This window comes from Rattus norvegicus, chromosome 17 (assembly GCF_036323735.1).
Source record: "Rattus norvegicus strain BN/NHsdMcwi chromosome 17, GRCr8, whole genome shotgun sequence".
In the NCBI taxonomy this organism is placed as follows: Eukaryota; Metazoa; Chordata; class Mammalia; order Rodentia; family Muridae; genus Rattus; species Rattus norvegicus.
The window spans coordinates 85727963-85743139 of record NC_086035.1 but is presented as its reverse complement, the minus strand read 5'-3'; the positions used below and the strand labels follow the sequence as shown (position 1 = coordinate 85743139).

General features: G+C 44.9%; 1 protein-coding gene across 27 annotated transcripts in view; it reads right to left on the bottom strand.

Annotated features, from left to right (window-relative positions):
* Mllt10 (MLLT10, histone lysine methyltransferase DOT1L cofactor) overlaps positions 1-13176 on the bottom strand; it is a 127828-nt gene extending 114652 nt beyond the window's left edge. For 11 of the 27 annotated variants that reach the window (XM_039095942.2, XM_063276642.1, XM_063276654.1 and 8 more), the window contains exons 1-3: positions 12020-13176; positions 11337-11496; positions 6540-6619 (exon numbers count right to left, since the gene is read on the bottom strand). In XM_039095942.2, coding sequence (XP_038951870.2) covers positions 6540-6619; positions 11337-11496; positions 12020-12190 — 411 coding nt within the window. In that variant the 5' untranslated portion in view covers positions 12191-13176. 27 annotated transcript variants of the gene reach the window in all.
* Positions 13177-15177: the final 2001 nt, after the last annotated feature.

Sequence of the window (15177 nt, the reverse complement as noted above, 5' to 3'; positions counted from 1 at the left end):
GGGGCTGGAGAGATGGCTCAGTGGTTAAGAGCACTGACTGCTCTTCCAGACCCAAATTCCAGCAACCACAGGGTGGCTCACAACCATCTGTAATGAGATCTGATGCCCTTTTCTGGTGTGTCTGAAGACAGTGACAGTGTACTTATAATAAATAAACCTTTCTAAGAAAACAAAGGACACTGGGTGGAGGCTCACTATTAGGAAGCGCAGTAAAGGATAGCACAGTATGTTGAGTCAAACTTCTAGCAGCTCTTAAAAGCACAGAACTTCCTTGGACACGCCCACACTGATACCTTACTAGTGTTCCTTTTTCTTTAAAACTTTTTGTTATTTCTGGTTTGTTTCAGACAGGATTACATTAGTAACTTGGGGTGTCCCTGAACTCATTACTGACATGAGCCACCATTCTTTCACAAGCCACTTGTGTGCCCCCAATGCCTATGGAGGCTATAAGAAGGTCAGAAACCCTGAAACTGAGATTACAGGTCGTTGTGGACGCTGGGCAGGAAGCCCAGGACTCCTACAAAGACAAAACACACTTTGAACATGGAGCTGCCTCTCCAAGCCCAGAAAACCAACTTCTGTGGTCTGAAACAGGGTCTCTGTAGCCAAGGCTTCTCATGGGAACCTGGGGTGGGGGGCGCGGGGGGTGGGGGTTAGAGCACATGCCAGCTCACAACAGTCTGAAACTCCAGTCCCAGAAGATACAGTCTGGCCTCTGTGGACACTTCACATACATGGTACACAGACATAAACGCACTCAGGACTTTTCACACACAAAATAAAGACTTTTTAAATGTGGTGATGCATGCTCTAATCACTGCACTCAGGAGGCCAGGGCTCTAAGTTCACAGTTAGTACAAGTGCTAGACCCTGCCTCACAAAACAAAGAAATTAAAAATAACCTGAAAAACTTTACTAATCCTAAGACAATGTAAGATACCATAAAAGAAGTTACATACTAAAAACTACAAATAAATCCATCTTCTCAAAAGTATGAATGAAAAAAGTAGTGTTCTACAGATGGTTAAGGTGGAAAATTAATTCATTAGATAAATAAGCATAAATGTGGAGAACCAGCTTCCATAACACAAAAATAAAAAGACATGGAAAACAAAAGTCTCCTACACCTAAATCAGTTACAGACAAAAATGTAATGATGAAACAGTATTTGAGAACATAAAGAAGATAATACATTTTTTTTCTTTTTGAATTCAGGGTCTCACTCTAACCCAAGGAACTCACTATGCAGTGACACCAGACCTCAACCCACCTGCCTCAGCCTCCCAAGTGCTGAGATTACAGGTATCAGCCACCGAGCGTCTCTTAAACAATGCTCCCCTCAAAGCCTTGAAGAAAACAGGCTGTCAACTGACCACCGAAACATTCCAGAAGACAGGCTCAAGTGAAATCTTACCTCCAGCTAAACAGCTATTATCTTAGAGTCAAACTAACACCCAAAAGCAGAAGAAACACTTAAATACATGCACACGCACGCACACATACACACATACACACATACACACGCAGACGCACGCGCGCGCACACACACACACACAGAGGGAAAGAGGGAGGGGGAGGACTGGGCTCAGTCCCCGGCACCGCAGGAGGAGAGAAGTAAACAAAGCCCAGCAGCACCATGCTGGTCAGCACAGCTCTCAGGAAGGTCGAGCTAGGGCCCAGGAGCTCAGGTCTCCTTGGCATGGGCAGGGCTGCAGCTATAGCTCATTGGTAAAGGTTTGCTCAGCATGACAATGGCCTTGGTTTTAACTACCAGCATTTTTTTTTTTAAATCTAACACACAGGCATACACCATTCCCGTAAAACAGTACAAACTATACCCATTAATGTATACGTATAATGCAAACACTGAACATAGACGACCTAAATAGAGTAAGGCACTAAACCGTAAGTCAGGCAGTGGCAGGACACGCCTTTAAACCCAGCTCTCAGGAGGCAGAGGCAGGAGGATCTCTGAGTTTGAGGCTAGCCTGGTCTACACAGCTAGTTCTCGGACAACCAGGGATACACAAAGGAACCCTGTCTCCAGGAAGAAAAAGAAAGGAAATTAATTCTTGTACTTTTGATGACCCCCGCTTTGAGAGGATGGTTAAAACAGGGTCTCAATAACAGAGTAGAGAATAAACTTGCCTATTAATAATCGATGTTAAGGACTTAAAATCAGGTTAGTGCTGTACTGTCCTGTGGGAGACCAGGGTCTGGTTCTCAGCACCCACATCAGACGCTGGTGTAACTTAGCTCCAGAAATCCAGCACTGCTAGCTTCTGTTGGCACCAGCTACTTGGTGTTCAAATCTACAGAGGCCACAAACATATATAATAAAAAATAAAATTAAAAATATAAGTCTATTAACTAATCTGTAATATAGACACCATCCTCAGCTGCACAGTGCGCTTTCAATCAGCTTGTTTCAACTATGAGAGCCACTGTTTACTCCAGGTAGCCGCAGAAACGCTTTGGTCACCAATGGCAACAGTGCTGGCTAAGAACACAGACTTGCTCTTGCAAGTTCAGCTTCCAGCACCCACAGCATGCAACTCAAATACCTTTAACTCCAGCCAGGAGTTAAATACCTTTAACTCCAGGGATGGCATACTTTTTAAAAAACTTTTCTTTAATCTTTTTTTAAAAAATATTTAAGGGGCTGGGGATTTAGCACAGTGGTAGAGCGCTTACCTAGGAAGCGCAAGGCCCTGGGTTCGGTCCCCAGCTCCGAAAAAAAGAACCAAAAAAAAAAAAAATAAAAAAAAATAAAAAATATTTAAGAGGGCTGGAGAGATAGCTCAGCGGTTAAGAGCACTGCTCTTCCAAAGGTCCTGAGTTCAATTCCCAGCAACCACATGGTGACTCACAACACATCTGTAGTGGAGTCCTCTTCTGGTGTGTCTGAACAGCTACAGTGTACTCACATTAAATAAATAAATAAATAAATAAATAAATAAATAAATAAATAAATAAATAAATAATTTAAGAAACTTAAGGTCATTCTCAGTTACATGGAGAGGCAGTTGCGTTTGGACTCTATTGTCTGATTTGGGTCTTTTGGTTTTCACTGGGATTTCTGTTGTTGCTTGGTGGGTTTGCTTGGTTTTGGGTGGTTTGAGATGCAGTCTCACTCTACAGAGACCAGGCTGCCCTAAACTCATGACAATCCTCCCTCCCCAAACCCCAATGCTGGGATCATAGGCAGAAGCCACCATGTGCATCAGACTTTTCTCTTTGGAAACAGCTGCCCAAGCCACCTTCCAACTCAAACCCTCCCCTCCCTCTAGAATGCTGAAACATTGCAGGCAATGTAAGAGACCTGCTCCACCATGGCAGTAGAAACGCCAGGTCTTCTCCCTTTCTACTTTGCATTTCTCTGTCTGTGAGTCTATGTCTGTAGGCATGACTCAGTGTAAGTAGGGAGGTCGGAGAACATCTGTGCCACCAGGTCCCTCCTCCCAACATGTGTCTTCCCAACATCCAACAGGTTACCAGTCTGGGTAGCAAGCCCGCTTACCACTGAGCCATCTGACAGGACCTGTGCGCTCTTCTTCTCCTACTGCTATTACTTTGGGAAAGGTGTAGGGTTTTCTGGGGCTTAAGCATAGGCCTTGAGAAGCACATTGTACAGCAGAGCCACAGTCCCTACCTTATTACTGATGGTAAAGCCATTCCACAGAGTAACTGATCTTGGTCTCGCTGAGTCACCTACTTCTTTAAGATGCTCTCTGTGGATTCCCATGTCCTTCCTTTAAAGTTCTACATCTGATACTACCATCATTTATCTTTTTATTCCTAATATCCTTTAACTGCATTATAAATACTATCAAACAAAAACAATGCTCTGAGCATGTTGCTTTCTTTCTGGATCATCTTGTTCAGTGTCTGTCAAAACACTCACAGCTCACCCCTCTTCCTTTTCTGACAGTGAGCAGCCATCTCTAATCCACAGTGCCCTAACCACATCTGAGCCACTGCACCTTAAAGGGACCTCGTCTAAGTCAAACCAGTTGGAGTCAGTTTTAGCCACAAAGGTATAAAGTTCAGAAGGAGATTTCAGGCTCTTAGGACAGGAGGTACAAGCTAGAAAGACAACTCCAGTATATAAAAGAACTTGCCGGCAGTACCACACCTCAGCTCTGCCCACCTGAGTTCAGATGCCCAGAATCCACATGAAAGGCAGTCAGTGGTGCAAGCATCTGTGTGCCCAGCAACACTCTACAGAGACACAGAGCCAGAGCTGGAAATCAGCGCTTAGGCCATCTAGCCTGCTGCTTATGCACAATCAAGAGACTCTAATGCTCCCTCTTTTATTTCTAGGTTTTTGAGACAAGGTCTCTGCAGTCCCGGCTATCCTGAAACCTGCTACATGACCAGGCTGGGCTCACAGAGATCCATCCTCCTGTCTGCCTCCTGAGTGCTGGGGTTAAAGCCATGCCATCCACATGCTCTGCCTAGAACCTGCCTTAAAGAAATCGAAAGGTGGGACTGACATCCAATGGCTGGCCTCCAAACCACTCTTACACACACACTCATTCACACCTCCCTCCCCACCCGCTCTCTCTTACATGCACAGGCACATGCGTGCGCGTTTTTTAATATCCAAGTTTTTGTTGTTTTTTAAGTCATACGCTACCTAGGTAGGGCAGCCCTCACCCATCACTGCAGTCTGAGCCAAGAGTGTGAAGCAAGGGCTCCACCTCAGGGCCCGCCCACCTCAGGGCCCGCCCACCTCAAGAGACTAGGAGGCCAGAAAGATGAGACAAGGAGTTAAGACGCAGCCAGGCATCTCTCCACAGGAGAGGACAGAAGAAGGGAAGAGCAGCTTCATGGCTGCCCAGACTGCAATTCTAAATATGTTTTTCCCTTAAAACTACAGTTTCTTAATCTACAAAATGAAAACTACCTCAGGAACTTGACAAATAGAGTAACTGGCCCAAAACATCTAGCACAGCATCTGGAACAAAGCTATAAATACTTGAAGACGTTAACTACAAACCACTCTGTCGCAGAGACCATCCTCACAAAGATAAGAATGAATCAGACACTACAGAAAAATAGCAGGGCTACTTCAAGCTCCTGTCCAAATTAAAGTTCTTGATTCTGTCCTTATAATAAAATGCTCTCTACTTCAAGATTATACAAGCTTAAAATCCAACTTCGGTCTCAGAATTGTCACTACCTGAATTTAGAGACTATGCTTTTCTTCAAAGGATTCCCATGTCCCACATTTAAATAAATTAAATTAAAACATGCTCCTAATATAACTACTGTATTTACCTTGACATTTTGACCATTCCCAAAAATTAAAGGAATAAAACCAAACCGGCATTTGAGGGATCCTATCATGCCCCACTCTTTTCTTCAACACACTGCACCTCCTCCTACCTTGGCCTCCTTGATTCACTGCTATGTTTACTGGTAATTCAAGCATAGTTTCATTTGCTTAGAGACCTACCCACCCTAAAGATAATATCCTACACTGAGAAAGTCAAAAAGTAGGCTTTCCATATTTCAAGTCGGACAGGCTCTCTTGAAGGCCAGGTGAAGTCTCAAGCTAGAGCTCACTGTGTAGCTAAGGAGGACTTTAAACTCCTGACCCACTTTTAATGCACTGCTGGGGTAGAACCTGTGACCTGCATCCACATTAAGCAAGCAACTAAACTACAACCCTAAAGCCTGGATTGACTTCATCATTTGCTAATTAACAATAACTATAATTTTGCTACAGTGGATTCTCACACACGATCGACTGAGACTCACTACACGAGCTACTAGACCATAATGTCTATACACCCAGAATCACTGAAGGCAAAAACTTCTACTTCTGCTATATGCCTAGGAAGAGAAATTGAAATGACTGTTTTCTGATTTCAGGACAAATTCTCTAGTCAACGTTGAAAGCAGTTATCATATCAAGACTGGTATTCTTTTGTATAGCTTAAAAAATTGCTTCTTTCTACTGGTATTCCCTTAGCTTAATTGGTAAGGGTAGAAAAACAAAACCTCTTGGAACCAGAAATGAGCCTCCTTCATTTCACAAGAAGTTACCAAGCACTAATAAAGGTGACCGACCAGTTGAGTTAAAAAAGGTTCCTGTTGCTTTGTCAAAAACGTTAGATATTTGAAATGAGGACTACCCAGACCACAACAGACACAGTTATAGAATGACAGTGTCTGTAGGACCCTAGGGTTTCTCCTCACTCTTAAGTCTTAGCAGAAACACCAGCGATCCAGCCGGAGCAGAAACCCCGGGGGACAATGCTGAGGACATAATTCAGTGTATAATGTGTGCCTCACATGCACAGGGGCCTGAGCTCAACCTCAGATCCAAATCAAACAAACAAAAATTGAATATAATTTCCTATGTTTAGTTTTCAAAGTACATCCCCTCCACACACACATACACATACACACACATACACACACTTGTTTTTCAAATTTTACAAAATCAATTTAAAACCTGAAGTCAGTAACACTTAGCATCCTAAACTACTTAAGCATTTTAGTATTGTTTGATAAACAGTCCTTACCACTCTGGCTGCTCTCTCCTGAGATTCACATTTCCTACAAAACCATGGTCCAGTAGGTACTTGAACAATGCCATAGCAAGCTGTTGGGAAACAAGAAAAAAAAAGTTTAAATTTGAAAACAAAATATTTATATTTGAAAACTAAGGCAAAACAATCTGTATAAACCTATCTTGTACTTTTCAACAACGTGCCTTAAGAAATTATTTTATAGTGTTTAGTGGTTATTTAATAAAGTAAAATTATAATATAATAAAATTTTATAATTCAACATTCCCAGCACTTGGAAGGCAGAGGCAGGTGGATGTCTAGGAGTTTCATGCCGGCCTGGTCTACAGACTGAGTTCCAGGATGCCAAGGAGACAGAGAAACCCTGTCTCAAAATAAACAAAAATAAAATTCAACCTATTGGGCTATTTCCACTAACGACCAACGTGTTTCGTGTGGTAGCACATAACTGTCACCACAAAACTCTACAGGCCAGAGTCAAATGACTGTGAGTTTTAAGTAAGTATGAACTGCATAGAAATTCCTGTCTTTGAATAGGTCAAAGTGCTATAAATGTTAGGGTGGGCTTTTTTTTCACATTGGGTTATTTTTTACAGGTGATTATGTAAAACTTAACACATTATATACATCGACTAAATCAGAAAATCACTAACTCCTCCCTTTCCCTATAGGCTAATACCAACTGCTTTTTGTTGCTTTGAGATAGGAGTTCACTGACTCCATCTTTTCTCACCTCTTTTTTTTTTTCCCCCCGGAGCTGAGCTGGGGACCGAACCCAGGGCCTTGCGCTCAAGCGCTCTACCACTGAGCTAAATCCCCAACCCCTTTTCTCACCTCTTAAAGGGCTGGGACTACAAGTACATGAATGAAAACAAAACCAAATTAAAAACAAAAATAAGGTGATCAACAGACAAAACAAAATATGCTAGAGTGAAATACTTTGTGGGTTGCTAGGGTATGGCTTAACAAGTAGAACACAGCATACATAGCACGCATGAAGCCCGGGGTCAACTCCAGCACCACATAACCCCAGGCCTGTCCTGTTGGAGCGAGCGGGTAAGGCCAGCACTCAGGAAATGGAGGTGGGAGGATCTCAAGTTGAAGGTCAACCACTACCACTTAGCAATTCAAAGCCATCCCAAGCTACTTGACACTGAATCAAGAGAATAAAGTGACAGTTATGACAGAGCACAGCATGTTCAAGGACCAGAGTCTAATCCCCCACCAAAAAGATAATGTGAAATATCCAAAAAGGCAAATCAATAGACCAAGTCGTGGTTACCTAGATATGCAGGAACCGGGGAGAAACGGAAGTGACCTCTAATGGATCCAAGGTTTTTATTAGGGTGATGAAAGGATCTCGAACAGACTGATGGTGTTTGCACGACTCTGTGAGAATACCAGAAACCACTCGGCTGTGTACTCTACACAGGTGACCTGCAGGGTGTGGCTCTCTTAATCCAGCTACTGAAAACCATGGAACTGCACACCCAACAAGAACTCTCCACCCCACACACCTAACCACTGCACTGCACTGCTTACTATGTGTGTTTCACCGCACACACGCAGAAATCAACTCTCAGGAGCCTCTTTTTTCCTTCTTCTATGTAGTTCCAACACCGACCCCAAGTCACTAGGCTCGGCAAAAGCAACTTAGCTCATTGGCCCAGCCTCGTCTTGTCCTTTTAAGATGGGCATGGCAGCACACATCGTAATGCCAGCACTCAGAAAGTTGACACAGGCTAGGCTGGGTCACAGTGAAAGATGGGGTTACTGCAGCAGCTCGATGGCAACACTTGTCTGACATGCACAAAATCCTGAGTTTGACCCGCAGGATAGAAACGTGAGGAAAAGGAAGGTCTGATTTGGTGTTTTGTTCAGCAACTTAAAAAAAAAGTTTTAGCTAGGCAGTGGTGGCATAAACCTCTAATCCCAGCACTCTAGAAGCAGAAGCAGGCAGCCAGCCTGGTCTACAGAGTGCCAGGACAGCCAGAGCTGCACAGAGACCCTACTTCAAGAAATAAAAGCAAACCAAATTGTACCATGTCTCCGATGTGCCGATGTGCCGATGTGAGCAGCAGAGGTCAGAGCACAACTTTCTGCCGCCCTCTCAGCTCACCGCCCTCTCCACTCACCGGGTCTTGGCAATCACACTTCCGTCAGGCGCTGGGACACGCGCCTTTACCACTTAGCCACCTCACTAGCAGCAAAGTTGGTTTTAATGTTCATATTTGATTTCATAAGATTTTCACTTTTTGAGAATTTATAAGCACATCCAACTTCTATTTTGCTCAGCAGAAACTTGAAAATGTCATAAAACAGGAAACATTAAAAAATCAAAAGAACTCTTCAATGCCCAAAGCTGAACTTTGTTTCACTGTCGAGTCACAAAGCACAGGTTGGCCTCAAACTTGCTATGCAACCCCTGAAAGGAACATGAGGTCTTTAACCCTGCAGAATACTGGGCTTACAGGCATGTGTCATCACACCAGGCTGACCCCACACTACAGTTTACACCCAGGGCTCTGTGTGTGCTACCAACCTGCTTCAATTGAACTATATATTTAATGGGTCTTGAATTTGTAGTCCAGGCTGGCCTCAAACTCAAAAGAATCCTCCTGCCTGACCAAGAGTTGTAATTACAGGCATAAGCCACCACACCTAGGATAATCTTTTAAACCTGTGTAAGTAAAAATATCCTATCAGTCAGAAAACAGCATCAGTGGCCGGAGACAGTAACACACATCTAACACCTCAGCGTGTGGGAGGCAGACGCAGAAGCTCTGGAGTCCAGGTCTGCCTCATCAACACGCCCATCTTTCACTTTGGGGCATACGACCCTGTACCAAAAACAGAACAGAAAAGAAACAGCATAGAGTCCAAACACTTTTATTTGGAAGCACCTCTAGAAGGTAAAAGTTAATATTTAGATGTACATTTTCTGTATTGACAAGGAAATATTACATAACAAAATTACCATCCAATCCATGAGCTATGCCTTGTCCCAAGACAGAAAAGCAGAGGGGAAAAGTACGGGAAAAATATATTTAAACAAAGGATAACAAGATATCTATGAAAAATGTCATAATAACCATTATTTGGTATCCCAACTAAAGACTGTAATACACACACAATTCAAATTATGTAAAATGTACATCTTCTCCTTTTTGTACTTATCTTAGCCAAGACTGGGACTGAGCGTTAAGAATAATATGTAACGTTCTCCTTTAAAAGAAACCAGGACTAACCAACTGTTCTTGTTATAATCTCAGTATTACTATGACACTTATCTAACGTCCCCTCACAACTGTACCACCTATTCTTTAAAGAATGGATTTGAGGCTCGTTGGCAGAGTGCTTGCCTGTCATGCTCAGCACGGCGTAACCAGGAACAGTGTTCCTCAAACCCCAGCCCTGGGAAGTGGAAGAATGAGCATTGGATCAGCATGGGCTGCTTGAAACCCTCTCAAAAATTCCAGGCATGACAGTGCACACCTTTAATCCCACCACCCTGGAGGCAGAAGCAGGCAGTCTCTGAGTCTGGGTCCAGCCTGGTCTACATAACAGAGTTCCAGATCAGCAAGAGCTGGTAATGAGACCCTGACTCAAAAAACAAAAACTAAAATTAGAGCAAAAATGTTTTAATTCACCTCTCTTCGGTAGGACCCTCCCATCACAAAACAACTTTCCGCTCACACCTACAAGTCCCATACTTGAGAGGAGATGCAGAAGGATTGTTGCTTCTCTGCATCCTGCCTGGGATACATAGCAAGATCCTATATAAAAAACAAACTTCCCAGATGTACACACCGTTAAATACTCCAGAGGCAGAGGCAGGAGGATTTCTAATTGGGGTCAGTATGGACCACAGAGCCAAGTTCCAGGACAGTCAAGGTTACAGAGAAACCCTATTCCCCCACCCCCACACAACCCCCCTCCAAAAAAACCCCTCCACCATTCAGTTTTAGCTTCAGGGATACCATGGGTGTGGGTCTGCTGGAGACTGCACATTGAGTCAATAAAAATGTTACCTAATCTTTCGCCCTGGATCTCCTAAACTTGAAATGGACAGTCAGAAACTTCAACAACCAGGAAGACATCCTAAAGAGTTCCCCGGCTTCTGGGGTGGGGTGAAGCGTGTACTCAAAACATTCGGCCAATGAGAACATCCAAAAAGAGTCTAAGAATCTCCCAAGTCCCTTGGAGCACCACCCCCACCCTCCCCACCACTCCCCCACACCCCCTGAAGTCACGAGGGCCACTAGTGCAGCAGCCACGACCAGCTTCAGCTCAGGTTGGTTCAGCCCCAGACACCTCCCACCCGGTCAGGGTCGCCTCCCACAGTCCCCGCAGAAGACACACTTCGGCAGACCGGAGCTGGCAGGGGAGGGGAAGGAGGCCCTCCTGTTCCCAAAGCCACCCCGCCGTCACGGGGGCTCCAGCGCGGGTCGCACGCTCCCACCCTACCCTGGCGCAGGACGCGGCCGCCGCAGGCTCTGCGGACCCGGCCCGACGCAGGCGGCCACCAAATGACACTTGAGTGAGCGCCGAATCACATGACAGCCCGGGCCACACGCACTTTCTCCCACAGGCCGAGGCACGGCCCGCGCCCGCGGCGACCACGCCGGGCTCCCGCGGCCTGCGCACGGGGCGGGGCGGGGCGGGGCGGGGCGGCAGGAGGGCGGGCGGGCCGGGGGAGGGGCAGCGGTGGCAGTTGCCGCCGGGGGAGGGGGGGGAGCGGTGACGGTTGGGAGCAGGCCGGTTCGGCCCGGCAGGCGGTTGGGTGTTTACCTTGATGCACCGCGACGCTGCAGCCGTGCCCGTCGCAATAAACCAGCGGGTTCTCGGCCCAGCCTCTCTCGTCTGAGCAAACGCAACAGCCTCCAATCATTTCCTTCATACTATGGGAGACCTCGTCCTCCAGTGACACGGGCCGGTCGCTAGAGACCATCTAAGAGGGAGTTGGGGGGGGGACCATTAACAAACACAAGCAAGCCACCGAGAGCGCCCCACACGCAGCCCGCCCCCCGCGCCCGCCCGGCAGACCCCGGCCCGGTCCCCGCCCGCCCGCCCGCCCGCCCGGCCGGCCGCTCGCTCACTCGGGCTTTGCTGCTCAGTCACTCACGTTCCGCACAGGAGTCAGGAGCCATGTCCTTGCTGACTCCCCCCACCTCCCCGCCACCGACACCTCCTCCTCCTCCTCCTCCTCCTCCGCGGCGTCCTCCCTCCCCACCTCCACCCGGCCGCTAACGCCGCCGCCCGAGGAGGGCACACATAATCAAGCAGGCCTCCGCACAGGCGCACTGGGGGGCTCCCGCTGGGCCCGGGGCGGCGAGGGAGGGGAAGGGGCTGCGCTTCCTCCTCCGAGCGTCACCCGGCGTACGCGTCGGCCCGCCCTGCGGCCGGCGTGAGGGAGGCGGCCCGGAGAGGCGAGGCCTGCGTGCGCGCCGCCGCGTCCCCTGGCCCCTGCCTACCTCCAGGCTTTCCCCTCCCCCGCACCGCTCGGCGGCGCCGAGGTGTGCGGAGGTGGGGGACGATCGGAGCCGGCTGCCCAGCGCGGCCGGAGTGAGTCTACCGGAGGGCTCAGGGGCGCGCGAGGGCCGGGACGTTGGGCGGCCCTCGCCTCGCGGGCCCGGGGCGCGCATGAGGAAGAGGCCTCGGTGGGGTGCGGTGGGGGCCGGAGTCGCCGAGGGGCGCCCCCGGGGCGTCTCGTGGGGCTGGGAACCTACCTGAAGGCCTGTGCCTCGAGAACTGGCCCGCGGGTAACAATGGTTGGGAGAGGGTGCCAGCTTCCATGAAGGGTGTAATGAAGCATGGCTTCCTGCAGTTGGCCGCGCTAACTTCACAGTACTGTCGCAGCTTCGCCACCCATTAAATTCACGTCCTGGATTCTTCCCAAAGTTCACCCAGTGGAAGTGTTTCCAGATCTACCGCCCACTTACGCACCATCTTGGCCCCCGTGGCAAATGAAAGTGCTCCACAAACAGGCAAAAGGCCTGTGTTTGGTCTATATTCTGAGCGGGAGCCCCAAGACTGCATTTATAGCTTGGTAGGTATACAAATGGTTGGTGGCATTAGCAACGTAATAGAGTGATCTGGCAAAAATGCAGCCGTAGGACTAAGGAACCCACATTCTAGCCTGTCACCAAAGGATAACAGCGTTAAGAGTGTGGTGCTCAGTCTTGATTGAGGATTCCTCTGGTCTAGGTCGATTCTCCAAATTTACCTTTCCAAATGTGATGTCATTTAAATTGGAGAAATATGGGAGCTTCCTCCCCATACACAAATAGAATATAGATTAGATTAGACCAATGTGAGCAGATTAATTAGCTAGATACTGAATAGTTTTTAAGCTAACAAAAAAAAGTTTCCCTAATCCTTTCTCCATGTACACCCATTATTGATTTTAAGCAAAAAGTGTTCATTCATTAAAGTTTAGCATGAAATGGGAATTATGGATAGATTGATTAAATGACAGTTCCAAGGCAACTTCATGGCTTCTGGTTAATTACAAGTACAAAGGGGCTTATTAGAAATTAACAATATAATATGGTCTGGAAAATGCACTTACACAATGCTAAAGTGCCCCAAGTTCTAAGCACTCCCCAGAAAATAAATTTTAAAATGTTCAAAAAAGGTAATTTGGCTGTTCTTTTTCATTTCGAAATAATTGCCGAAAGTCTAAGAATGGTAATAGATACAGCACAATGCAGGCATCTATGGGCAGATATAGTCAAAAGCTATGTGAGATCCAAACTAATGGGGAATTTACCAAAGCTTGTGATGAGGAGATGTACTCTAAAGGGACACAAAACCGAAGCTTCTCTCTTAATATTAATACATTTAGAAATGGTGAGTACAGATTAGTAAAATGACATTTTTAGGAGGATATGGTAATAAATTTCTGGCCTCTAATGATGCTCTTAACATAACGATGATGTGTACAAAGCTAGGCAGCCTTCAAACAGAACTGTACTATTTTAACTGTACCAAATGTTTTACCTTCACCCTCATACAAAGGAGATCAGTTCACTGTCTAATTCCTGTTCTGTTTCATAGGCTCATTTTGGTGCAAATCAGTGTGGAACTTCCCAAACCCTTAAGTCAAGCCTTAATGCACTAAATTTTAAAAATACTTTTCATTTTATTTCTAATGCATTGGAGCTTAGTTCTTGTGATGGAGCTAACTTGTATGAAAAGAAGGATAAGTGTCTCACCTTATTCTGTCTGTAACACCTAATAAGCATAGGTAAATACGTGCTCTTTTCAAGACAAAAGAAAAAAAAAAAAAAAAAACCCTGTCATTTATATGAAGTTTTGACATTTACAAAAAGAATGGGAAAAATGTGTAAAAATGTATAAAGAAATTAGGAAAGATGCACAGTTTATACCAGGTTTATAGAATAGTATCTGAAGCAGAAATTTTATGAAAAATGTATACATACATACATGTTGACACACTAGAACTCCAATTAAAAACATCTTTAACATTCTATAATGGTGAGTCATGCAAGTAAGGAAAAACCCTGGGAATAAATAGGGCATTTTTACTGAAGTACCACGGACTGAACTTTGTGTTGTTGTATGTACAGTACCTGATATATTTCTATAATATACCAAGTACAGAGGAAGAATAGCAGACAGAATGAAACAGCTCAAATATGTAGTCAATTATTCAATCAGCAAATATTTACTGAACATTCATTGTGTACCAGAAACTCCTAGAATATAGCCGAAAGAAAACCGTATTGGTCCTTTATGAGATGTGGAGTCTCATACTGCATAGGCATATAATAAAAACATCTAGCTAAATTTGCTAATCCTCAGGCCTCAGAATAGGTAAAACTTGTAATTGCCGTAACTGTTAAAGTTAAGTAAATGTTTAAAAAATAGTGACACAAAAATTAATTGCCGTATGACTGATGGAATATGTTTCTAGAAAAGAACTTCAATATTAATGTTATCATTTAAATCCAATCCCATATTCCCCATAGATACACACACATCTTTTACCTGTTGGAAAGGACGAAAAGCCCACTGTCTGGAATATTCTTCACATAATAGTGTCTAACACGGGCTCATCTATTTTCTCTAAACTAATCATCTGAGGCAAACCACAAAAAACTCAAGTAAAGTATTTTATGATGTAACCTCTAACCCTACTATAATGGGAAAATGTATTTTCACTCCATGGTAATATATCTTTTCACAATTTTCTTTACTCCCGAACCTAGACACCAACTTTTCAAATTTTCTTTTCCATAATCATTTACCTAAGCAGAGTCTATGAAGGAGTCTAGGTTGTCCTTATTCATATTTGTTTCCTTTTTAAACTACGGTTTTCTGCCTTCTGTCTATTAGAACTATTATTCTGTTTACTATTACAGATTATTTTCTGTAATAAGGCAAAAAGCTAAGGCATATTTCTATATCCTTGGGAATATTTTTATAGTAGTAACACTATATTTTCCTTAGCTAGCCTCTTGACTTTGCTATATTGCCCTTACAAATAAATTAGCTAGACAACTAAAAAGAAAAAAAAAATCCCAATTTCTTATGATCCACATACACTTTGAGATAAAATTTGAATAAAAAGTTGTTTTATTCATTCGATACCTAAACTTTTATCTTC